The sequence below is a fragment of the Abramis brama genome, assembly GCF_963993115.1.
Source record: "Abramis brama genome assembly, chromosome: 15".
In the NCBI taxonomy this organism is placed as follows: domain Eukaryota; kingdom Metazoa; phylum Chordata; class Actinopteri; order Cypriniformes; family Leuciscidae; genus Abramis; species Abramis brama.
The window spans coordinates 38,380,446-38,408,009 of NC_139977.1; the positions used below are offsets into that span (position 1 = coordinate 38,380,446).

General features: G+C 38.0%; 1 protein-coding gene across 2 annotated transcripts; it reads right to left on the reverse strand.

Moving 5' to 3' along the window:
• Positions 1–1,893: 1,893 nt before the first annotated feature.
• On the reverse strand, positions 1,894–24,840 carry tmem38b (transmembrane protein 38B). 2 transcript variants are annotated; one of them, XM_084138304.1, is made up of 7 exons: positions 24,461–24,840; positions 18,647–18,676; positions 17,352–17,508; positions 9,799–9,983; positions 8,205–8,292; positions 5,408–5,525; positions 1,894–4,157 (listed from the first exon to the last, which is right to left on the reverse strand). In XM_084138304.1, exons 1-7 carry the CDS (start codon positions 24,582–24,584, stop codon positions 3,936–3,938), a joined length of 924 nt encoding a protein of 307 aa, XP_083994430.1. In that variant the 5' UTR covers positions 24,585–24,840; the 3' UTR covers positions 1,894–3,935. The 2 variants fall into 2 exon arrangements, with proteins under 2 accessions (XP_083994430.1, XP_083994431.1); XM_084138305.1 differs by lacking the exon at positions 18,647–18,676.
• Between the last annotated feature and the right edge of the window lie 2,724 nt (positions 24,841–27,564).

Here is a 27,564-nt window from a genome sequence, read left to right on the forward strand (position 1 = left end):
ACGTATTAATTCATGTTAGCAACATGTTAACTAATGCAAGCATTGTGTTAAATCATGCTAACATGATAAAACATGATAGGAACATGTTAAATCATGTTTGCAACATGCTAGCTCATGCTAACAACATGCTAATCATGTTAGTAATCTTCTAGCAACATGCTAACATATTAACAACATGCTAGCAATGTATTAAATCATGCTATCAACATGATAAATCATGCTAGCATTATGCTAAAAAATGCTAATAATGTTAAAACATGCTAACGTGTTAAATCATGCTAGTAACATGACTTAATTTTTTTACTTTCTCTGAGAAAAATCTTCAAAACTTCAAGCTTTTCAAAGTTATTTTTAACTGTCAGGCCTGGATTTGTCAGGCCAACATCAATGTTTGTTCACAAACTTTACTCATCTAGTTAGTTTTTAGAATGTCATGTCGTGCAAAAGACGCGAGTGCAATAGCTGAAGACGTCAGTCTAGTGCACGTTTACATTGAATAAGAGTGGAAAAGCAGCGCAGTGGAGTGTAACAAGCCCTTATCCAGCGTGTGGCACATGATGACATCATAAAGGACAACAGAAGGAAATCTCCCGCTCTTTCCGTCAGAACGCTGTTGTTGGCACGGCAACGCTCATTCCTGGCAGAGCTGATTCCGCCGCGGGCCGTTTGGAAATCCTTGACGATATTAGGCGGGAATAATTGAGATGTTGATTGCTCCTTCACACCAGTAAATGAGATTATGTACCGCTGATCGCTCATTAACAAACCTAAAGCATGATTATGAAAATCACTTCCTGCTGTCTGGAATACATATTCCATAGAGTCATATTCCATTACATAAATCAGACAGATACAATAAAACACAAATCCAATTTCTGCAGAGCACGTCATTTGAAATAATGAGCTGCGCTTGTTTGGCGATTCATATTAAACTACATTTGTGAATCTATTTTGTTTGTTCCAACTTAAATTTGACATTCGTCTATCATTTTTTTTTAAATGTTGCTACTTGTTTCAGAACGTTCACAAATGTAACATTTCCCATAATGTTTGAAGAATGATACAATGGAATGTTCCATTAATGTTCAGAGAAATAACGTTTTCATAACTTAATATGAACAACAGAAAAACGTTATAAACTTATGTGTAAAGTTCTATCCATTATTTCAGCTCCTGTCATAAACTTTCACTTAGAAATATACTGATTCATAACTGATGATCTGAATAAAAGTGAAGAAGTGCTTCATTTCTGCACCTCTAGTAGAATTACATGTTTGATTGACATCGGCTCAACCAATGGCTCTGAGTGGGCGGGGCTAAACCTGTTTGATCAAAGTCATTCTTTTTCCAATTTAGTTTGGTTCAAAATTACACATTTGGAGCCATTGACTGTAAACTTAAACATTAGACTGTAAACATTACTGTAAACATGAATGTCGTCACTGATAGTGTTGAGTTTAATTCATCCTGAATTCACTAGGAAATCAATAAAAGCTCCTCTTCACCAGTTAATCTAACTCACTCATCTGGACTTTCCAGTGCGTTTCTTCACTCATTAATATAAAATGAGCATTTCAACTGTGCTGCGTTTGTTTGGTGATTAATCTAAAACTGTAAATTTGTGAATCTTAAATTTGACATTTTTTAAATGCATTGTTTCAGAATGTTCAGAGAACATTGAAAAGTAATATTCCCATAATGTTTGAAAAGTAATACAATGGAATGTTCGTTTTAGGCTTATCTATGTAAAGTTGCATCCATTATTTCAGCTCCAGTCATGAACATTCACTTAAATCACTTAAACATCAATAAAAGAGCATTTCATCACTCATTATTCATCGTTTTTTTGCAGAGAAATGTTGATGTTTTTCGCACAGACGACAAACAGACGAGTCAGAACCGGTGAATTATATTATTTCTGCATTCAAAACATACAGTAAAACATGTTCCAGCATTCCACTTCGAGTGATTACATTCATAAATGCATTATAAATTATATAAAATATATTATCATAGTCATTGCAGGATAGAATAGAATAGAATTTTCTGTGAAGCACTTCTGAATAGCAAATATGTACAAGACATTCAGATAAAAAGAGCATTCGTGCATTTAAAAAAAATCATCAGCAGGAATCGTGTAGAAAATTCACACACAGGAAAACCGTCTCTCTTTCTTTTGTCCTCAATCTTTCTTTTGTCCCCAATCTTTCATTCGTCCTCAATCATTCTTTCGTCCTCAATCTTTCATTCATCCCCAATCTTTCATTCGTCCTCAATCTTTCATTCGTCCTCAATCATTCTTTCGTCCTCAATCTTTCATTCGTCCCCAATCTTTCATTCGTCCTCAATCTTTCATTCGTCCCCAATCATTCTTTCGTCCTCAATCTTTCATTCGTCCTCAATCTTTCATTCGTCCTCAATCTTTCATTCGTCCTCAATCTTTCATTCGTCCCCAATCTTTCTTTCGTCCCCAATCTTTCATCCTCAATCTTTCATTCGTCCCCAATCTTTCTTTCGTCCCCAATCTTTCTTTCGTCCCCAATCTTTCATCCTCAATCTTTCATTCGTCCCCAATCTTTCTTTCGTCCCCAATCTTTCATCCTCAATCTTTCATTCGTCCCCAATCTTTCTTTCGTCCTCAATCTTTCTTTCGTCTTCAATCTTTCATTCGTCCTCAATATTTCGTCCTCAATCTTTCATTCGTCCTCAATCTTTTTCGTCCTCAATATTTCTTTCGTCCTCAATCTTTCATTCGTCCTCAATCTTTCTTTCGTCCCCAATCTTTCTTTCGTCCCCAATATTTCATTCGTCCTCAATCTTTCATTCGTCCTCAATCTTTCTTTCGTCTTCAATCTTTCTTCCGTCCTCAATCTTTCATTCGTCCTCAATCTTTCTTTCGTCTTCAATCATTCTTTCGTCTTCAATCTTTCTTCCGTCCTCAATCTTTCATTCGTCCTCAATATTTCATTCGTCCTCAATCTTTCATTCGTCCTCAATCTTTCATTCGTCCTCAATCTTTCTTTCGTCCCCAATCTTTCTTTCGTCCTCAATATTTCATTCATCCTCAATCTTTCATTCGTCCCCAATCTTTCTTTCGTCCTCAATCTTTCTTTCGTCTTCAATCTTTCATTCGTCCTCAATATTTCGTCCTCAATTTTTCTTTCGTCCTCAATCTTTCATTCGTCCTCAATCTTTTTCGTCCTCAATATTTCTTTCGTCCTCAATCTTTTATTCGTCCTCAATCTTTCTTCCGTCCTCAATCTTTCATTCGTCCTCATTATTTCTTCCGTCCTCAATCTTTCATTCGTCCTCAATCTTTCTTTCGTCTTCAATCTTTCTTCCGTCCTCAATCTTTCTTTCGTCCTCAATCTTTCTTTCGTCTTCAATCTTTCATTCGTCCTCAATATTTCATTTGTCCTCAATATTTCTTTCGTCCTCAATCTTTCATTCGTCCTCAATATTTCTTTCGTCCTCAATATTTCTTCCGTCCTCAATATTTCATTCGTCCTCAATCTTTCTTTCGTCCCCAATCTTTCTTTCGTCCTCAATATTTCATTCGTCCTCAATCTTTCTTCCGTCCTCAATCTTTCATTCGTCCTCATTATTTCTTCCGTCCTCAATCTTTCATTCGTCCTCAATCTTTCTTTCGTCCTCAATCTTTCTTTCATCCTCAATCTTTCTTTCATCCTCAATCTTTCATTCGTCCTCAATATTTCGTCCTCAATTTTTCTTTCGTCCTCAATCTTTCTTTCGTCCTCAATCTTTCATTCGTCCTCAAGCTTTCATTCGTCCTCAAGCTTTCATTCGTCCTCAAGCTTTCATTCGTCCCCAAGCTTTCATTCGTCCCCAATCTTTCATTCATCCTCAATCTTTCATTCATCCTCAGACTTTCTTTCGTCCTCAATCTTTCATTCGTCTCAATCTTTCTTTCGTCCTCAATCTTTCTTTTTGGCGTTTCCGGCCTCTTCCGGGTTTCTTTGGTCCGTGTTGGCGCTCTTCTGATCGGAAATCAAGCTGTTTTTCGAGGTTTGATCTGAACCCTGGGTTGAGTCAGTCAGGGGTGAAAAGGTCAGAGGTCGAACAAACAGAGTCTTGTAGAGGACAGACTCCAGCGATGAGAATGGATACGATGAAGAACCCATCATCATCATCCGCATCTGAAACCACAGAGATCAGGTCATAACTCTAATCTGAACACGTGCATACAGATCATAACTCTATTCTGAACACATGCATACGGATCATAATAGTGCATCATAAAGTGCCTGAAAAAATGTGAACATTATTGTTTAATTCAATACGTTTTCACCAACCTTTAATTTATTCCCCCACAAAATACACTTTAGTCATAATTAAGATATTAAGATTTTTCTAATTCTAATGCTCTTTAATGTGATATGTTGTTTGCATTCTATTCTTGCAGTTCTGAAATTAAATAAGGTGATAAGATTCTGACATATTGCACACACGCATACTTGTGCGCTCCTCTTTAAATCACGAAATATGCGTTGGATCCGGAATATTATGACACAGTTCTTCTTTGTTTCGAGTATGTTTCGGAAGTGTGATAAAAGCCTATACTAATAATCCTACATGTGAAATAAAGATCTGGAAGGTCAAATGGTGAGAGAGCGAGAGGACGTTTCCGAGCTCACAGAAGAACTCAAGATCTGCCGTCAGTCTCGCTGAAGAACTTCACTCTTTTTAAAGCAGAATGATGCAATTACATGAAAATGATGCAAAAAACGTGCAAGAGCGTCACGACAGCTGCGGATCATCTCAACTGAAGGGCAAAGAGACGAGAGGAACACGCTTCATGAGCTTCAGCAGCTTGTTCGTTACATTCACCCAAACGTCTGTCTAATTAAAACACCATCAATCAAACATCAGGCCTCGTTTGGCTTGAAAACGAGCTGCGAATGCACTGCCAATAATGTTTTAAGATATAGTATGTTAAAACTAAAAGTCACATGATCATGTTTGATTCAGTAAATGGCTTCCTGTTATAAATGCAGTTATTTTTCTTTTCTAATCCTATTTTGCATTTCACTCTAATCAAATACTCAATACAACTAAAAGTTGTCGCAGGCCACGCGCAGTGCATTGTGGGATAGTTTCTCATGCAGAGTTTACTTTTGCATGGGTTTTATTTAGTGCTGGCAAATCGATTAATCGTGATCTAACACCTAACATCTAACATAAAAGTTTGTAAATATACACTGCCATTCAAAAGTTTTTGATCAGTAAGATTTTTTATGTTTTTAAAAGAAGTCTCTTCTGCTCACCAATGCTGCATTTATTTGATCAAATTTAAATGAAAAACTCTGAAATATTATTCATGCATTAGATTCACGACACCCAGAGATGTTTTATTTCAGTCTGAAACGAAACGACAAACACAACAAACCTTATTGGTGACGATGAAGAGTGTGTAGATGAAGATCAGGTGGTGTGTTTGCATCGGGAGAAAGCGGCACTGCTGGAGAGAGAACAGAACCGATCCCAGCAGGGTGACCTTGGTCGGGCTACACACACACACACACACACACACACACAGGTCAAAGGTCACACAAGGACGAGGAGTTCAGTGGGCCTTAAATATAACAGCTCTGAGATTCTAAAACACACAATTAACACACGTCTGCGACACACATTCAACATTAATGTGTCGAGTTTGACGTCACTCTGCAACTACAGCAGTGGCCAACAGTGACCGGCCTAGGAAAATTGTGTGTGTATGTATATATACAGTATATATACACACACACACACACACACTCTCTACCAGTCAAAAGTTTTGGATCGGTAAGATTTTTAATGTTTTTAAAAATGCATTTATTTGATAACAACAACAAAAAAAAAACAGTGTCACATGATCCTTCAGAAATCATTCTAATATGATGATTTGATGCTTGAGAAATATTTATGATTATTATCAGTGATAAAAACAGTTGTGCATCAAATCCTCATATTAGAGTGATTTGTGAAGGATCATGTGACACTGAAGACTGGAGTAATGATGCTGAAAATTCAGCTTTGATCACAGGAATAAATTACACTTTACTGTATATTCACATAGAAAACTATCTCTAATATAATTTCACAATATTACTTTTATTTTTTTTTAACAAATAAACGCAGCCTCGTGAGCAGAAGAGACTTCTTTTAAAAACATTAAAAATCTTACAGATCAAAAACCTTTGACAGGTACAGATTCTACAAATGATATTTTAATTTTTCATGTACCATAACGGACTCTGCAAGTCGATTTTCTTTCTGATCAAAATAAGATGAGTGTTTTCTTCTGTACATAAATCCAGTGAAATCCCTCTGGTCTTCAGAGCGACACTTACTCTCCCGCGTTCTTCCACACAAACCTTTTTAAATGCCACTCGCACAAAAACCATGACAACAAGTGTCGGCTGAAGATGAGAGGAAATCAATCCAGAAGCCAATTATTCCACCTGTGCATTATGGGACTGAACGCTATTATTCAGAAAGAAAGAGACTCTGGACACGAAATGCACAAGAGGCACTAGAGAGACTCCAACGCCAGTCATCAAAACCTCGATCAATAATGCAAAACACTTCAAACTGCTTTATAACTTTAACATTAACATGTAAATTAATTAACAGAGAAATAGTGAATTTCCTTTATGAGTCGGTTCACATCTGTCTGTCATACTGGAGAACCTAAAACACATTTACAGTAGACTAGGACTGGGTTAGAAATATCGATTCTCATTTTGATGAATCAATCTTTTAGTCTGAGCTGTGTGACATTATTTGTAGCACCAGCCATCATTAGTTCTGAGTCATTTTTTTTTTAGAAAATGTACACGTACCGTACCTGATATATGTATCCAAATGAATCGAAATCTAGGGTTCTTGACTCAATTTTAAAGAACCTTTATGCCAAAAAGTTAAAATTGGGTTCTATATAGTAGTACTCTAGGGTTCCTGACTCAATTTTAAAGAACCTTTATGCCAAAAAGGTCCAGTGGGATTCTATATTGAACTCTAGGGTTCGTGACTCAATATTAAAGAACATTTATGGCAAAATATTCAATGGGGTTCTATATAGAACTCTAGGGTTGTTGACTCAATTTAAAAAAAACCTATATGCCAAAAAGGTTCAATGTGGTTCTATATTGAACTCTAGGGTTCTTGACTCAATATTAAAGAATGTTTATGGCAAAATATTCAATGGGGTTCTATATAGAACTCCAGGGTTCCTGACTCAATTTTAAAGAACATTTATGCCAAAAAGATTAAATGGGGTTCTATATAGAACTCTGGGGGTTTTGACTCAATTTTAAAGAACCTTTATGGCAAAAATATGCAATGGGATTATATATAGAACTCTAGGGTTCCTAACTCAATTTTAAAGAACCTTTATGCCAAAAAGGTTCAATGTGGTTCTATATAGAACTCTAGGGTTCTTGACTCAATTTTAAAGAACCTTTATGCCAAAAAGTTTAAATTGGGTTATATAAAGAACTCTGGGAATTTTGACTCAATTTTAAAGAACCTTTATGGCAAAAATATGCAATGGGATTATATATAGAACTCTAGGGTTCCTAACTCAATTTTAAAGAACCTTTATGCCAAAAAGGTTCAATGTGGTTCTATATAGAACTCTAGGGTTCTTGACTCAATTTTAAATAACCTTTATGCCAAAAAGGTCCAATGGGGTTCTATATAGAACTCTAGGGTTCTTGACTCAATTTTAAAGAACATTTATGCCAAAAAGGTTCAAAGTGGTTCTATATAGAACTCTAGGGTTCTTGACTCAATTTTAAAGAACATTTATGCCAAAAAGGTTCAAAGTGGTTCTATATAGAACTCTAGGGTTCTTGACTCAATTTTTAATTAAACTAAACTGAATTAGGATCAAATCGCCAGCTTATGAATGGAAATTTAATTGAATCAAATTTGTGTCAGTACACCCCTAAATTACACACTGTCTATCTATTTTTAAAATGCACATTTTAACACTCAGACATATCTAAACTACACCTGACTTCATACTGTACATGCACTACAAATCAGCAAAACACAGGTTGATTCAAAGACACACTGAGATGCCAAACATAAAGAAAAGTGATGTTAGTGAAGAGGAAAAGATCCTGCAGCGTTTCAGACAGTCACACAGTAAGTCTAAATGTGTTTCAGGAGCTTCATGAGGCATTTGAGACTCTTACTATGACATCTTCAGAAGTTCATTGGTTTCAGGCTTCCAGACGCCTCGAACCAGTTGCTCAAAGTTACTGATGAGGCCTCCGCCCGCACCTACAGGCACAAAAAGGTCCAATGAGGTTCTTTATGGAACTATTGGGTTCTTGACTCAAAACTTTTATGCCAAAAAGGTTCAATGGGGTTCTGTATAGAACTCTGGGGTTCTCATGTTAAAGAACCTTTATGCCAAAAAGGTTCAATGTGGTTTTATATAGAACTATAGGGTTCTTGTCACAATTTTAAAGAACCTTTCAAGCCAAAAAGTTTCAGTGTGGTTCTATACAGAACTCTAAGGTTCTTGACTCAATTTTAAAGAACCTTTTATGCCAGAAAGGTTCAATGTGGTTCTATACAGAACTGTAAGGTTCTTGTCTCAATTTTGAAGAACCTTTTATGCCAAAAAAGTTCAATGGGATTATATATAGAACTCTAGGGTTCTTATTTTAAATAACCTTTTATGACAAAAAAAAAAAAAGATTCAATGTGGTTCTATAGATCTCTAGGGTTCTTGTAACAATTTTAAAGAGCCGTTTATGCCAAAAAGTTTTAATGAGGCTCTATATAGAACTCTAAGGTTCTTATTTTAAATAACCTTTTATGCCAAAAAGGTTTAATGCGGTTCTATATAGAACTGTAGTGTTCTTGACTCAATTTTAAAGAACATTTATGACAAAAAGGTTCAGCAGGGTTCTTGACTCAATTCTAAAGAACCTTTATGCCAAAAAAAGGTTAGATGTGGTTCTAAATAGACCCCTAGCGTTCCTGTCTCAATTTTAAAGAACCTTTTTTCCCCAAAAAAGGTTCAATGGGGTTCTAGACTCAATTTTAAAGAACCTTTATGCCAAAAAAGGTTCAACGGGGTTCTACATAGATCTCTAGGGTTCTTTTCTCAATTTTAAAGAACTTTTATTCCAAAAAGGTTTAATGGGGTTCTATATAGATCTATAGCGTTCTTGTCTTAATTTTAAAGAACTCCTGTTTGAAGAATGATACAATGGAACGTTCCATTAATGTTCACATAACCAAGAAAAATCATTTCTAAAACATTTAAAAACATTTTGAACATTCACATTTGATAACTTAAAGGGGACATTAGCAAGACACTCTTAGAACATATTTTGGTTAGCTGGAATCAAATTATGAAACATCATGCCTTTTTTCCAAATTTGCAGAAGAGTGATAATTCAGTGACTTGTTCATGAACATTCATGGATTCGTTCGGTCCTGATGCTCCGCTGGCTGATGTGTTTCCTCTCTTAAACTTTTATCATTTCAGCGCTGATCGTAATTACAGTCACCTCGACCTCTTGATATTTCAAACCCTTTCTCTGTGTAATTGAAGGACGGCGGGGTGAAATGCATCATGGGTTTAATAATGAGTGTGATGAAATTCTGAAAAATAACCTTGAGCTTTTAAACATTAAAATGTCAAGCCAAGAATACGGTCACATCCTGATGCAACAAAGTGCTCGATATCAAAAAAAAGGAAAAAAAGAAAAGAAAACCCGCACAAAGATGGATGAGTGTAATTAGACTCCAGAGCACATGATAAACACACACCTTTGGCCCAACCCACTGCGATCATCACGAACAGACCATCTTTGTACTTCCTGCCTGCTTGCGTGACTCCGCCCAAAACCTTCCACGTACGTGTCACTTCCTTCATCCCTGTCAAGACTAGTCGAATGGGCCAGACCGACGCCAGCGAGTAAACGGCATCCTGAGGACAGTAAAACACCAGATACCTGCAGACCATATACACTATATTAGTATTATCTCTCTCACACACACACACACACACACACAAACGGCATCCCGAGGACAGTAAAACACCAGATACCTGCACACAGAGAACGATCAATACACACTATATTAGTTTAGAATGACGGGATAAATGTCACACACACACATACACACACACACACGTTCAGGTCACAACAAACCACTGCAGATGAAAAATGATTATCGGATAAATGTGTTCGTCGTGTTTCATCATGTCATAATAGTTTGAATTTGTTTGTATTTTCCATGTGTTTTACACACTCTCACTAACTCACTCACACACAAACTCACACACACTCACATATTCAAACACACACTCTCACACACATACACACACACACACACACACTCACTCACTCACTCACTGTGATACTCTCACACACACACACACTCTCACACACACTCTCACACACACTCACTCACTCACACTCACACATAAACTCTCACACACACACACTCACATACTCAAACACACACTCTCACACACACACTGCTAATTGCCCATCTCTGTCCCTCAAAGCAGCAGTAAGTGCTCGTTTAAATATCCATTAGCATAATTTGCGATGCTGGCTATTAATTATGGTAAGTGCTCCTCCTGTGAATGATAATTTCTTCCTGAAATGTCAGAGACCTGCTGAAAAGACCAAACCAACAACTTCGAAATGTTTCAGAGTATCGTTTCCTTCATTGTACTGCTGAATTTCTTCATAATAATTCAACATATTTAATTATTAATATGAAGAATATAATTCAGTATAATACTTCATATTATTTGCATTAATAATTCAGCATGAATTTTTCAACACTTGCCATTAAAAAGCATATAAATGATCATTCAGCACATCGTTCTGTTGCTCAGTCAAACATGATTTTCCATTTCTGTGCATGTTTACTTGAGGCCTTTAGATGGCGCCGTCATCACACTGAAACTGTGAACAGATGCTCCCCCTACAGAGGAAAACCTCATCTTCACCCCAAAATACAAAGAAACAAGAAATTATGTTTTGCATAATAAAGCCTATTTTAGATATTTTGCATTGTGACATTTTTTTTATGGCAATTAAACACATTTTCCCCATTGTCATCATGTGTCACAATGTTTTGCTTTTGGTTAGAACGATAATTTGGCAAAAATCTCATTCACCCCGAAGAAACTATAATATGCATAAAGAAAATTAAGCCTGTTTGATATAGAAGCTCGTTAATTCTGACCTTTTTCTTGAAATCGTGAGTTTATATCTCACGATTTCCTAAACTCATTATTCTGACTTTATTTACTTGTGATATAAACTCAGAATTATGAGTTATAAAGCACCAATTTAAACACAATTAAAAAGGTAATTTTTTCAAAGTTTATATATAAAATTGCAATTCTGACTTTTTTGTAAATTGTGACATATAAACTTACAATTGCAAGAAAAAAGTCAGAAACTGCGAGTTATAAAGTACAAATTGTGAGATTTAAACTTTCAATTAAAAAAGTTTACTGCGACTTTATCTTGCAATTTAGAGTTTATAACTTGTAATTCTGACATTTTTCTTCAAAATTGTGAGGCATAAACTCGGAATTGCAAGAAAAAAAGACGGAATTGTGAATTATAAAGTACAAATTGTGAAATTTAAACACAATAAAAAAAAGGTAACTGCGACTTTCTCACAATTATGACTTTATTTAATTGTGAGATATAAACTCAGAATTACGAGTTATAAAGCATTAATTTAAACTCACAATTTTTTTTTTTCAATGTTTATATATATAAACTTGCAATTATGACTTTTTTTAGCAATTGGGACTTTTTATTTAATTGTGAGGTATAAACTTACAATTGCAAGAAAAAAGTCGTAAATTGCGAGTTATAATGTACAAATTGTGACATTTAAGCGAACTTTCTTGCAATTTTTACTTTTTTCTTCTTGCAGCTGTGAGTTTATTTCTAAGAATTGTGAAATATAAAGGTGCAACTTTTTTCTTGCAATTCCGAGTTTATAACTTACGATTCTGACATTTTTTTACTCAAAATTGTGAGGTATAAACTCGGAATTGCCAGAAAAAAGTCGGAATTGTGAATTATAAAGTATAAATTGTGTAATTTAAACTCTTAACTATAAAAAAGATAACGCCTCGGTTACAACTGTAACCCCGGTTCCCTGAAGAGGGATCGAGACGCTGCGTCGATTGACACTGAGGGAACACTTTGCGTGATGATGTCTGGAAGCACGTGTGAAATCAGTCCAATGGTGTGGCGGAACGTCAGAGAACCGTCGAAACGTCAAGACCCAGGAACTATAAAGCCTGCCCAAGCAAAGCAGCGCTAGCTTCTTAAGGTCTGAGCAAGTCGCTTACAGGCACGTGGGGGATATGGCAAGGTGACGCAGTGTCTCGATCCCTCTTCAGGGAACCAAGGTTACGGTCGCAACCGAGACGGTCCCTTTCAAGGGAACTCGCGCTGCGTCGATTGACGCTGAGGGAACATCTATACCAACCGTAGCGACAAGTGTCTCTCCAGTAGTGTTGTTTTTGGCGGCCTGTTTTAATTTTAGTTTTAGTCTAGTCTTTGTGTCAGGCTGTCATTTTAGTTTTTATTAGTTTTAGTCACATTCATACTCTTTTTAGTCTAGTCAAGTTTTAGTCGACGAAAACTGATGACATTTTAGTCTAGTTTTAGTCAACGAAAACTGATGACATTTTAGTCTAGTTTTAGTCGACGAAAACTGATGACATTTTAGTCTAGTTTTAGTCAATGAAAATTGTATTTTAGTCTCTTTTTAGTAATGCGATTCTATTTAACCCAGTCAATATATAATTTCAAACAAGGCTATCTTATTATAGGCTATTTAGTAGGCCTATATTTAGGGCTGTGACGGTGGCAGGTTTTTTTTTACCACCGCGGTATTATTATTAAAAAATAATATTAAATTTTAATATTCGGGGGGTTATTAAAAAAAAAAAAAAAAACTCGTTTTATATTTCCACACAAAGACGCGATGCACTCTGCGCTTTGAGCGGGATGTGGGACACGAGCAGGAAAACACGAAGATATCGATCTCTTTATGATATCTTCGTGTTTTCTACTTGATGTAAATTGGTTTGAAGAGCGAATTTTATCCTCCACAAGGGCGAGATATTTAGGCTGTGTTTGAGATTGCGCTGCCAGAGAAAGTGAAACTAAAAATCACCCACACGTGTGAAACGCGCTTTACAACTAAACTCGCGCCCAATGTCTAATATAACAAGCACAAACTGTGTTAAAAAGAATTTGACATGCAAGTACAAATGTAGGCTATCTGTCCTACAGCGTTTTTCTACTTTACCACAGTAAAGAATACGAATATAATAGGCCTAATTAAAAGTGAACCAAGAAACGTTTATAATAGGCTACCTTTAGAAAATGGGTGAGACGTGACACGTGAGTGAAGATTTGGGAAAAGAAACAAGAGATTCCATGCAGGGATGAGTCACGATTTTTGGATATTCGATTAGTTTATTTAATTATAAAATATCGAATAGGTTGTGCGATTATACTCTAAAATAAAATCTCCATGTTCTGGCGCTAATGCGGTGACGTGTTCATGTAACAAGAGACGCTGCCAATAACGCACATACAGCTGTCACAAAGAACCAGCAAAAGTAATGATTATGAATGTGTCAAATATATCAATGAGACATTTTAATAGAATAACTAATGGAGTAATATATGGTTAAATTCGCTGATAATCGGGTGACCAGATCGCAATCCAGAATTTAAAGCCGACAAAGCTATGGGTTCACGCACAACTCTCTCATTCGTCGTGACGTTACATTTCGTCTCGTCTCGTTTTGGTCAACGAAAATGAAGAGACATTTTAGCATAGTTTTTATTTTTTAAACCACATTTAGTCTCGTTTTTATTCGTCAACGATATTGCATTATACATGTATTTTAGTCATCGTCACATGACCATGCATTTACGTCTAGTCTCGTCTCGTTTTCGTCAGGTGATAACGGTTCGTTGACGACAATATTTCGTCATAATTTTCGTTGACGAAAGCAACACTACACTCCAGTGTGAAGTCGCGAGGAGCAGCACTAGGACGAGAGCACTCCAGACCCTGGTGTAGAGTCCAAGTTCAAAGAGTAGAACCTTATAAATGTGTGATGAGGACCAGTCATCAAATACATCTTGTATACACCTGGAGAGCAATTCCTGACATAAGGGCCTGAGAGGCCACCATACTCCAAGTAGAGTGGGAGCGGACAGCCATAGGTGAAGGCTGTCCGACCGATTCATAAGCAAGAGAGATAGCCTCGACCACACACTTGCTCATTCTCTGCTTAGATGCCTTTGATAGGGGACCCAAAACATACGAACAACTGTTCAGATTTACGCCACAGGGCATCCCTTGGACATAGGCATCTAGCACCTCACTGGGCATAGCAGGTTATTATTTTCCTGGTCCGAGTTCTGGAAAGGAGGAGGACAAAAGGCCTGCAGCATAATAGATCTAGCCACATTAGTGGAGAGCTTAGGAACGTAGCCTGGTCTAGGATGAAGGAACGCTTTAACCATGTCAGGGGCAAATTCCAAGGGCGAGGGTGCAACCGACAGTGCTTGCAGATCTCCTATTCTTTTAAGAGATGAGATAGCGAGGAGGAACAAAGCTTTCAAGGTCAGGAACTTGCCCAGAACCTCCTCCAGTGGCTCGAAGGGAGCCTGGGAAAGGCCTTGCAGGACAACGGCTGGATCCCATGTCGGCACGAGCTGCAGGCCTCAGCCTCAGAGCACCCCGGAGGAAACAAGACACCAGCGGGTCTTTACCCAAAGACATTCCCCCCAAAGGAGTGTGGTAAGCACCTATGGCCGCCAGATAAACCTTTAAAGTGGACGGGGATAGACCTGCAGTGAACCACTCCCACAGGAACCGGGCAGTTAACTGGGTCCAGCTGACGGTCACTACACCAAGAAGTGAAGACTCTCCACTTCAGGGCATAAGGTTTCCTCGTGGAGGGAGCTCTGGAGTGTAGAATGGTCTCCACAAGCTCAGTTGAGAGACCCTCAGAGGCCAAGCCCACAGGTTGCACAGTTCTGGACGGGTGACCAATCGAGACCCCTGCCTGGGACAGAAGCTCCCTCCTGCCGGGTAACTCCTGAGGAGGCCCGTCGAGGAGAGACTCTAGATCAGGGAACCACACTCGGCCCGGCCACCGCGGGCTATAAGGAGCAGGCAAATCTGGCCCCTGCGAACTCTCTCCAGAACTCCCGGGAGCAGAGCGATCGGGGGGGAAAGCGTACAAACGTAGCCTCGGCCATGTTTGTGCAACGGAGGCCAGCTAGTAGTCCGCAGTGGCGGATTTAGTAAATTGGGGGTCCCAAGGCGAAAGTATGTATGGGGCCCCCCCATTCGATCTTTAAAAGAGAACGAAAAAATTTTTTACAGACTGAATGGTGGATAGGCAGGTAAAGCTAATCTACAGGGAAGTAAAGGTTGGAGAGGAAAAAAAAAACTTTCCCTTTAAATCCTGCATACATTTTCTTTAATCCAAAAAGCAGAGAACACACAAAGTGTAGCACGACTACACAAACTAATAGTCACAATGGCACCCAACAGAGAATACGGTTTCAGATAACACCAGAACAATCTAGCATCACAATAAGTGTATTGTGATGTCAAAACATTTTAGTAACTAAACAGAAACATGTTACAATGTTTACATGGTACAATTTCTGGTAAGCTACGGGTTTTTTTTATTGCTTGACACAAATTTCACGATTTCAATTCAATTCTTGTGATTTGATCCAATATTGACTCATTTGGATAAATATTAGGTACGCAAGATAGGCGTTAATTTTTCCAAAGAAAAAAAAAAACTCACATAATGCTGTAAACATATATTAAACTCAAATTAAACATAATGTGTTTTTATTATAATAACAATTTTAATAATATAAGTACAAAAATATACTAAATATGTAATATATTACACATATTTAGCAAAATAATCTCTTTTTTCTAGCCAACTAACATGCTATAACATATATTACGGCTTTCCTGAGGTAACGTAACGTTAAGTGACATAATTGTTCTCCAGCTGTTTTATTGACGTCTTTCCAAGGTTGAAAAACACTGATTGATCGATATATAAGGAATATACATTTCGGTAAGTTGTACTATATCTTTCAACATTGTTCATTCGTGTTTATTCACTATTAGCTAGTAGAGAGGATCGATTCGGTTCACCTGCCGCTAGTGATCTGTCACGTCACATTTACAAGCGCCAAAACGGTATTTATAGTAAGGGGGTAACGTAAGAGGGGCGAACTTGGGAGAGGTGATGTTGCATTTTGCTCCAAGCAAATCCACGTATATCCATGTGAGTGTGTTAACATTATTCTCACCTAGCGCCACTTCACAGCTAACGTTAAGTTAGATGCTGCTGCTGTAGAGGCATGTTCAACGCTTTGGACGTTGTTGTTCCTGTCTGTATCCCCAACAGTAGCCGTAAAAAAAATTGTCATCTTTGGCAGCGTTGCCAAATACTTATCTGCGTCTTTTCGCTTTTTTCTTTTATTTGAGCCGCTTGGGTAACTTCGTTTCATTTTCGCGTTTAGACTCGTCTTGTTTCGTCTCTGTTTGTGTACGTCCCAGTCCTCCTGTCACTGCGTGTTTATCTTTCGCGCCGCGCACCGTTACGGACTAGTCCATTTCATTGTGAAAGTCGGGGGTGTATGTGTAGAGACGGATAACCATGAAGGCATGAACTGGACATTTTAACTACTACTTCAACGTTTCAACGTATTTCTTAAGAATATTAATACAATTTACCATGCTTTTGAAGCGTTCATGATGATAAGATGTTTTTTTGTTTTTTTTGAGGTTGGTTGGGGGCCCCCCTACTACGACTGCTGGTAGGGGGCCCCAAGCAGCCGCCTACCTATGCCTCTATGTTAAGACCGCCACTGGCTGTGCGATTAAACCTCACTCCTCTGATCTCGAGAAAGGTGCTCTAGCGACAGACGCTAGGGGCTGCAGTCTTTAGCCTCCTTGCTAGAGTCCCTGACTCCCATACCGGAGACCCGGGTTCGGGCCCGGAGAGAGCGGGGCGAGTAGGACCCGGGTGAGGGGTTACATTTGTACCACAGCATCCAGTCCCAGGGGAGATGGATGCATGAGGGAGAACCAGAGTGGATAGTGAGACGTCTCTCGAGACGCAAACAGATCCACTTGAGCCTGGCCTGACCTCAGGGTGGAGCCTCCATTCCCCGGGCCTCAGCCCGTCTCGACAGGACCTCTGCTCCTATATTAGTATGAGGAGAGTGTGTGGAGTGTGTGTGTGTGTGTGTGTGTGTTCTCACCACATGAGTGATGCGATCAGCAGGTTAGTGGTGTTGGACAGTGGAGCGACTGGAGCGTCTGCCATCATCAGCGCTGAGAGAACGGCTCCACCGAAACAATACAACATCGAACTGAACCAGCAGGCCAGAGGACTGAGCTGAGACACGGCCAGCGCTCCTGAGGAACACACACACACACACACCTTCATCATCATCATTACTGGAACGTTGCTTCTGAATGTTCTGAAGATGCCAGACACACGTATGATATGGTGATCATGTGACCATCAGCTGGTCTGAGATCAGCATGAGACGCCCAGTCGGATCATGTGACCATGAATGAGGATGACCCACTTCCTGTCTCACGGTTTATAAACACTCATTTATAAACACAAACTCTTACATTCATGAATATGCAAATAGGCATCACATGAGTCAGCAGTGAAACACGCTGAACTACTAACACACATTACTAGGTTTATTATAATATACAAAGTTTTATGAGCTCATAATTAATAGAGCATATAGAATATTTATGCTTTTAAAATTTCACGTCACTCTGCATTTCAAAAATACTATGGAAAAAATAAAAGAGATTATTGTGACTTTAATCTCACAATTCTGACATTATTTCTCACAATTACGAGTTTATATCTCACACTTCTGAGGTTACATCTAAACTGTGAAATAAAACACTCAAACCTTTTATATTTTCCATAAAATACAATATGCATCAAGTCGCATGTTTTTGTAGAGCAGTTTCACACACTGTATCAAAGCAGCTTTGCAGAAAATCTTAATGTAAAGGTTTTTAATGTTTCTGCATATTTCATTATATATTATCATGTGATCACGAAACGGACAGAAGCTCATGGCGATGGAAAGCTGATCTCTGATCAGTCAAACACTGAAAGAGACGCCCTTCACGGTCTAATCAGGTCATGTGATGCAGCAGCGATACTCACTCACTCACACACACACAAACTCACAAACACTCACACACACTCGAGTTCATGAGACAGAGATTCACTCATCAATCCTGATGCAAACAATCAACATCAAGATAACAGCAGTTCAATCACTGCATGAGCTAATGATCACACACACACTCTCAAACACACACTCACACTCAAACTCACATTCACACACACACACACACACACACACACTCACTCTCTCACACACTCACGCGTCAGGCTCTGGTGTTTTATGCGATGGATGTTTCTCTACAGATGAAGCACACAGAGATGAGAGTGACGTGTGTGTGTGTGTGTGTGTGTGTGTGTGTGTGTTAAAGTCCCGCAGTAGACACGTACCTGTGCACCTGCAGACAGAGTGAGAGACGCCTGCAACATCAGCACAAGCGTTACTACACACACACACACATCAAGACTTCATTCAGGTGTCACTCAACAATCACATGATCATTTTAACACAATTCATGCAGAAACGGAGACGAAATCACGTCACGATCTTGGAGTGTGTGTGTGCCAGGGTCTGCTGGAGTGTGTGTGCCAGGGTCTGCTGGAGTGTGTGTGTCCAGTGTCTGCTAACGTGTTGCTACAGTGTTTCTGTGTGTTTCTAACGATCAGACGATACAAGATAGAACAATAAATGTTTCAAACTGTCATCACGCTCGTCACATGACCTCATCACATCCAGTCAGTGAGAGGCGTCATGGCGTCATCTCTAAGATTTATATGTATTTTTAATCTAGTTCAGGGAAAAAACTCTTTCGGCAGTCTGATCAAATAATGATTTAAAATATTTGATATAATGATGATGGAGATAAATATCACTGTTAATCCTCTGGTGCTCTTAAAAAAAAATTACATTTGTTTTGTGTTTTTTTCTTCACTGGAATGGAACGAAACTTGGTAAAGGTCTTGGCACTGTGAGAACACACACACACAAAAATCATGGACAAGATTCGACAGGTTAAATGGTCCTGTAAACAATAGTCACACTTGTGTTTCTCGAGGTCAAAAACAAGCGCATTGGAAATGAATGAGACGAAGTTCCTCTAGTGGAAGCGTTTGGTACTGCAGCCGAACATCATCTCACTGAGATCATTTACTGAGATATCAGCCTCACATTTGTTTAGATTTATGGCTTTGCTTTTCTCACAGTCTTAGAGTAAAACATGTTTTTGAAAATATATATATTTCATATAAAAAATGTAAATAGTATTTTTGCACATTTTTCATAACAAACGTAAAATTTTGAAACTTTTTTTTAAGTTCACTTTTTTGAACTTCTTTCTCTTCATCAATAATCTGCCAAGATCTCTCTATAAAGAGATCAAACTTCAGTCTGTCGCTCTAAAGCGTTCAAGATTTACAACAGTTTAAGTTGGACATTTAATTTTCAGGTGCTCAAAAAGTGAATAAATGGATTATAAAAACAGCGTAAATATAATTTAGTACCATAAAATCCCCTAAAAATACAAAATATTAAATAAAAAACATTATCAAACTAAAATATAGTACATTAATTTCATTGAATTAAAAATAACAATTTCGGTCATTTCTGACACAGAAGAGCACCAGAGGGCAGAGTCATGGTATACTGGGATGTTTTTTGGTATTATAACAGGATATTCTTTGAGTACCACATAAATATTATGGTATTTAAATAAAGTAATCATTCTGAATTATAATATATCAAATCACATTTTTAATATCCCATTTACCGACAGAGAGGATGTTTTGTGATGACATACAGTCAAACCAAACTTTATTCAGACGCCTTCAACATTTCTCACATAAAATATGAGCAGAACTCAGTTGATATTTGACTGGTTTTGTCCGTCCTTCTGTTAGACTGTCTCACACATGAATTATGTTGAATATCTGTCAGCTGTTAAATTTAACTACACAATTAGATAATACCAGTTTAGCTCAACCAATCACCAAGCAATGCTTCATTGTGTTCAGTCTGTGTGTAAAAAGAGCATTAGCAATTAAAGACAAAACACACTTCAGCAAAACATGATCAGCTCAAAGTGTCCGAATCATTTTTGGTCCAACATTTTTACTGGTAGTCACTGAATGAAGATTATTTGGGTATAATATGTCTCAGTTTACTTTATTTTGCTCTCCTCACTTACAGAAATGAACTATAGTGTCCTGATCACACTAAAAAAATTTGGTGTCTGAATAGTTTTTGGTTTGACTGTAAAGAAAACATTCTTGTTCTCTGCTGTTCCCATTAAACATGCACCCAGAACAGCCTCAGTCTTCATCGGCCGAGAGAAGCTGAACGAACTCCAGCTAAACACATTCTTCATGGAATAAAAGTTGCTTAGGAAACCGCAATCCAATGATCCCTCAATCCTTTCATCACATGTGATGAAAACACTGAGAAGCGAAGAAGTCTGGAGTTTTGCAACTTCTAAATGTAAACAAAAAACTGTTTTTAGCGGATACACACACAACATTCCATCTTTCCTCTGGGAAACAGACCGTTTACGGTCACTGGATATTCAGATGCGCATGCCTATAGACTGAACACGTAATACACATGAGTGCCGTCTGCGTTTCACCGACTCACGTTTCTGAAGTGTGTGTGTTAGCGGCCCCTAAGTCAAAACGTTTAATTCTTGCACTGTAAAAAGTGATAAGTTCTCTTACTCAAAAAAAAATAATGTGTAAACCCGTTGCCTTAAAATTATTAAGTAAATAAACTTAATGCTTAATTGAAAAAATTAAGTTATGTGAACTTGACAATTCCATATTACCAAATTTTTTCGATTAAGCAAGAAGTTTATTTACTTAATTTTAAGGCAACGGGCTTCCTAATTTTTTTAAGTTAAAGGAGTCATCGGACGCCCGTTCTCCACAAGTTGCTGTGACTCTTTAGGGTGTTCATGTAAAGTTTATAACATGCTTTGGTTAAAATTCCTCAGTGTTTGTGTAAAACACCTTTAACCTCCTCAAAAACAGCTCAAAAACAGCGACCCGTTTCAGTGCATGTCTCTTTAAATGATAATGAGGTGCATGTCTCTTTAAATGATAATGAGGTGCATGTCTCTTTAAATGATAATGAGGTGCATGTCTCTTTAAATGATAATTAGGCGCATGTCTCTTTAAATGATAATGAGGTGCATGTCTTTTTAAATGATAATGAGGTGCATGTCTCTTTAAATGATAATGACGTGCATGTCTCTTTAAATGATAATTAGGCGCATGTCTCTTTAAATGATAATTAGGCGCATGTCTCTTTAAATGATAATGAGCAACGAAGTTAGTCGCGGACGCTAGCTCTCGGCATCTCGAAAATGTCACGCTGATATTGATCCTCGTTTTATTTCTCCTTTTGTCCCAAGGTCTGCTTGCCATGGTCCATAATGTTGAATGAAACAACAACAGCGTGAGCGTGCGCTAGACGTAGCGCAGTTGTCCACGTCTGTCGCCATGGTTACTACGGCAGTACGAGCGGAAACCAGGGATAACGCGGATATTACGTCATTGACAGGCGACAAGTGGGACAGGGCGACGGGAACGAGCCATTAATTTAAAATTGTAAAAATCTTTGGGAACTTTTGGGATATTTTAAGTACACAACTGCAGGAAATATATCACACTGTGCACGTGATTTCTGGATATTTTATTACAAAAATCGTACATATTGTAGCTTTAAGTCAACTGATCAGTTTTCACAGTGTGTGTGTGTGTGTGTGTGTGTGTGTGTGTGTGTGTGTGTGAGTGTGAGTGTGAGTGTGTGTGTGTGTGTGTGTGTGTTTGTGTGTGGAGGTGAACATGAGGACGTGTGGAGTCTCGCTCCTCCACGTATTTCAGGGACAATAGAGAGAGAGAGCAGGTGAAACGAGACGCCAAGACTCAGAAATAGCCTGTGATCCAGAGCAGCTGCTCGGCACAATAGAGGATAACCCTTCTACACACTTCTACACACTCGTTAACGTTCACTCAGAGTCAGTTGGACATTCCTCTAACGATTTTTAAATGTTTCTACTTGTTTCGGAATGTTCAGAGAACATTCAAATGTAACGTTGCAGTGATGTTTGCAGAATGATACAATGTAATGTTCCCTGTGGTGTAAATCCAGCTTTTAATGTTGTTTATGTGTCTATGTGGTGTTTTTAATGTGCTTTAAGACAAACCATGTGTAAATTCATAAGTCGACTCCATTGCTGAGTATTTCCTCCTTAAAACTGCAGTGAACCAAAGACACGCTGAGTCCCAATTCGCCTACTTATACTACGACCTAAAAGTATGTACTTTTTTTGTGAGGAAAAAGTACATACTTTTGAGTGTGTAGCAAAAGAGTATGCACGTTCTGGGACTTACTTCGATGACGTCATGCAACGTGAACTTGAACGTGGTTGCCTAGTTACGCACACCGCGACTGTTAACAGAACATTTTACATTTCATTCATTCATATCCAATATCATTTGATTTACTATTCCCATCTTTTTATCTTTTTTTTCCTCATCGTTTTTTCCACAATACATTTACAATGTGTTCTACCAAATTGAGGAGTGAAGCAGGACGTCGTCGTAGATCAACCAAACGCAGGTCGTTTGTGAGGCGGCTGGTTCTGACGTTCATGTGCAATCGTGTGCAATGTGTGTAACGAAAGCTACTTATTTTCTGAGTTAAAATATTTAAAAGTTTATAGTATAACTATTGTTTAACATATTTTAAACTTAATTTCATCATTATGTATAATACTCAAAAATACCCCGATGAAAATGAACCATGCTTTTACTATAGTAAAAGTGTAGTAACCATGTGTCTTTTAGTTGGACTGATAAAGTTAACATTTGTACAGCCACAGTATTACAACAAATAAGTCAGTGTGGTTAAATATAGCTTTAATTAGGGTTAAACATTTGAATTCTTACACTTAAAAACTGAGGGCGCATCTCCGCTGCTGCGTCCGACTGTCATGTTTACATCATCACCACCATCACCACAAAGCTCCTCCCTCCCGCACGCAATGGGTTGTGGGCAATATTAACCGTTAGAGTGTGCATTGATCTGCACTTCGAATTCTAACCGGAAATAGTAGACCATCCGGGTATCTTGGGAATACTCATTTCAACATACTACGATTTGGGACGTACTAATTCTAGTTTCGCATACTATTTAGGACGGATAGTATGCGAATTGGGACTCAGCAACAGTCTCAAAGACACGCTTTGAAATCGCTGGTGTTTCTGACGTCACAAACTACCTTGTAACCAATCAGATCAACGTGTGATCGTCAACCAGTGGATCTCTGAGCTGAGGGAGTGAGTGGAGGAGGGGCTCATTTGCATATTCATAGAACCGTGAATACTAAATGAGGCAAGGGTGTCAAGTTACATTCAAAATATTTTAAGGCATAAAGAATTATTTTTAAGGAAAAAACGTTTAAATGTGTCATTGTGGTGATAAAATTATTGACTACAGGGGGACTTTGAGACCTTTTAATTTGTGTAAACATGGTTAGGGTCTTATTAACTGGGATGTGAAGACAACCCCAGCTCTGACAGTGCAGAAGAGCAAAGGCCACGTTTATATGGTTCGGTTAATGCAAAACAACAGACCAAACTGGTTTTGAGCCTCCGCCCTGCATGTTTAATCTGTCTAACCCCTGCAATTTGCATTTTTCTTGGAGAAAAGCACACAGACAGAGACTAGATAATATTGACAGTGAGTTAATGATTAAGTGCATTTCTCTGCTTCCCGTTTGAACATGTAGCTTCTGCTTTTAAACTCATTATAATCATCTATGATGCAGGAGTTTTAAACACACTGAGCTGCTCTACATGCATAAAGTCCTCAGATCATGAGCATGTGAGAACTGAACCCTCATTCTGTACCAATGCAACCTGGGCTGATAAACAGTGTCGTGCACGCGCTTGTACACGTGTGCGCGTGCGCGTTTGCTTCACCTGCCGAGGGAACCTGGAGCTGAACGTTCATAAAAACACAATAAACACCCGATCTTGGAAAATTATCACAACTATGTTGATTAAATACAATGCAATTAGATAGCAATGCAACTTTTAATTTCATGAAAACTTGTGACATGCTCAGAAATGCAGCGAAATAAACTTGTAACAGCAGAAGTGCGTTGTGGATTTGATGCATTACAGGTGATTCGGTGTGATTTCTCTTACCTGGCTGCTCTCTCAGACTCATCACTGATATGATATAATGCGCCATGTCAAAGAATGGGAACATGGGCAGATTTGACAGCCCGAGAGCGAGTTCATTTAGATTGAGAATCGCGAACACATCCATGACTTCAGATCCTCCTCGTGCACGCGCTTTAATCCGCCTTCAGCTTCGTGCTCGTGCACTGGATCTGTAGTTCCCAGAGGTCAGTCCGAGGATGATCAGGTCCAGATGATCTTAGTAAATAACTTATATTCTTCTATACTCTTTGATCTCAGTTGTAACCGGATCCGCCGCCATTACAGTCGCGGATGCTGAGAAACACACGCGAGCGCGCGCGCGCGCACACGCCGTTGCGTAACAGACCACAACCATTGATCTCACATTTAAAGCCACTGTTTGACACTGAAACTCCTCTTCATTTGTTTTGGTCGTGCAGTTAGACTCTGCAACTTTGGAAAGATGTTAGTTGGTTTCTCTCAAGCAATATCGTGCAAAATGTCTCAATGAATCCCAAAAGTGTTATTTTCTGATTTTTTTTAAAGCGGATTCAAATGCCTGCATTATAATGAATCTAATTATTGTAGATTTTATATTCATAAATTTAAGTTTGCAAGTTTGCAAGTTTGGTATTCTTACACGAGATAAAACAGTACCATTACAATTTCTTCTGTTAACCCAAAAGCACTCAAAACATGTACAATTTACACAACCTACAAACTTGTTACCTTAATTAATGTTTAAATTTCTTTTAATTTAAGTAATGCCGTCTTTCTTTCTTTTTTCCCATTCTCGTTTAGTTTACTGTCTAGATCTGTTTTTGTATTGTGGTGTTGGTGAAGTGTTTTCTTTTAGTATTCTTTATATTTTCGTTATTCTTAATACTTATTGTTGTGTTATATTTTTGTTGTTTCACACTGTAAACTGAATGTTCAAATAAAGCATTTAAAAAAATAAAATAAAACCACTGTTCCCATAACGTCTTAGAACCTATATGACTATATGTTAGGTTGATGGTATGAAATAAAGTATCACGGTATTATGGATCTGATTTGGGTCGTTTTGGACAGGCTTCTTGTAGTAGCTGCTCTTTTCCTCATCTGTAAATGATGATGCCAGAGATGCTGCATTATTTAGGGATTTCTCAACAGCGACACCTGCTGTACAAACGAGGCATAGCAGAAGGAGTTCGAGTGACAGTTCTCGCAATATTCCACAAGGTGGCGCCATTGCCAAGCGCATCGCCATGGAGACAGAAAAAGAGCGGGATTCTCCTATAAGCGCGCCAAGGAGTGAACGGTAGGTGTACGTGAAATGTAAACTAGCCTACTAAAGCATTCTATGTCTGATTACGTTTTGTGATACTTTTGAAAAAGGTTTACCATTGTAGACATAGTGTTAAATGCCTCAGACTTTTGAGAAATTATGGATATGTGTACGAAAACTGTCGTGACAGGAAACTGTGAAATATGAGGAAGATTTCTGACAGTGAGTCACATCAAAAAAACTTTGGGTAAATAATAACCAGCAAAATTGCAAGTAATGAGGTTAGTTGGCAGTCTTTAAGAGTTTGTTTACTGGCGCGAGGGCGGGGCAACCTGTCACTCACATGTTATCCACCAATAGCAAATCACAACCATCCAATTCCAATCAATTCCCTACAGACAAAATCAAGCCCCGCCCCTACAATTGTTTATTTCTCTCGAATTTACGTCACAATAGGGAAAAAAGACTTGCGCAACTTCTGTTTCATGCAGACTTTAAATAATGTGACTATTGAATCATTGTGATTCTCTGTATGATTTAATGATAGCTCAAGTTTTTCCAGTTCAGAAGTGTGTAGAAGTGTAACTGTCTGTATTATAAAGGTTGTAAGGTTATTTTCTTTGTCTATGTTGGTGAAAACCTTCAGATCTTTAGAACAGAAATCTGGATCAGTGATCCACTCTCGATTCATGACAATCTGCACTGAATTCATAATGTTTTATATGATACTGAACTGCTGAATCATAATTAACTGAGTAAATTAGAGAGAAGATGAGATGTGCATTGACTGATCGCAGGTTTATTTCTACATGGATCACGTGACCTAAGTCCAAAACAGCCAATCACACGCTTTTTAAATTCAAGAGCATTGAATAATTTTCTATTTGTTTTGAAAGCTTCATTATTTTTTTTTACATTTTAATTCAGAACAGTGTTGAAGTTCCCACAGCAAGAATGGACTTAAGAATGATAAATACATGTTAAACCAACCATTTATGAGTCTTTCCAGAGACTAAACCATATTTGGCAAAGTAAATACACTATAATTGAATTATTCAGGAATTTAATTAAGATCGACCGGCCGTCATGCCCTGATAGACAACACAAAACCGTGACACTTTAACCTGCCCTACATAGCAGTGTGTGTGTGTGTGTGTGTGTGTGTGTGTGTGTGTGTGTGTGTGTGTGAATAGTGTGTGTCAGTCAGTGTTTACTGGTGTGTGAGTGTTTTTCTGTTGAGGTTCAGGCCAAATGACCCTGACATGATGAGGAATTGAGTATTTTCAGAGATCAACTAGATGAGGTTTGCTGTGTGTATCACTTTATGTGAGTAAACACTCGTACAGGGCGAGATACTGTATACTAAATAGCACTGAATTTAAAATCAAAGCCTTTAAGAGTCATGTGTTCATGAATGTGTTCACATATATGTTTATTGTTGCGTGCAACTGCAAGTAGTGAAGAGAATCTAATAGAAATATTATTGTGTTGTTTTGTTTCACAGTACTAGTCATTTTATTTCAGTATTTTCAATTCACACTGTCACCTCTATTTATGCAACATACACATGCAAAAGAATGTAACATTACTTTCCATAAAAACTATTGTTATTAGTTTTTAGAAAGGAAACACTCATTACTTTTTAGAACCTTTTTAGAAACACTCAGTTACTTTTTAGAACCTTTTTAGAAACACTCTGTTACTTTTTAGAACCTTTTTAGAAACACTCTGTTACTTTTTAGAACCTTTTTGGATACCCACAGTTACTTTTTTGAATTTTTTTAGAAACACTCATTACTTTTTAGAACCTTTTTAGAAACCCACAGTTACTTTTTAGAAC

Coding starts and splice junctions, on each gene's coding strand:
- tmem38b (XM_084138304.1), bottom strand. CDS start 24,584: ATGGATGTGTTCGCGATTCTCAATCTAAATGAACTCGCTCTCGGGCTG. Junction 18,677..24,460: donor GAGTCTGAGAGAGCAGCCAG/GTAAGAGAAATC, acceptor CTGATGTTGCAG/GCGTCTCTCACTCTGTCTGC. Junction 4,158..5,407: donor TCTTCATCGTCACCAATAAG/GTTTGTTGTGTT, acceptor CTGTGGTTTCAG/ATGCGGATGATGATGATGGG.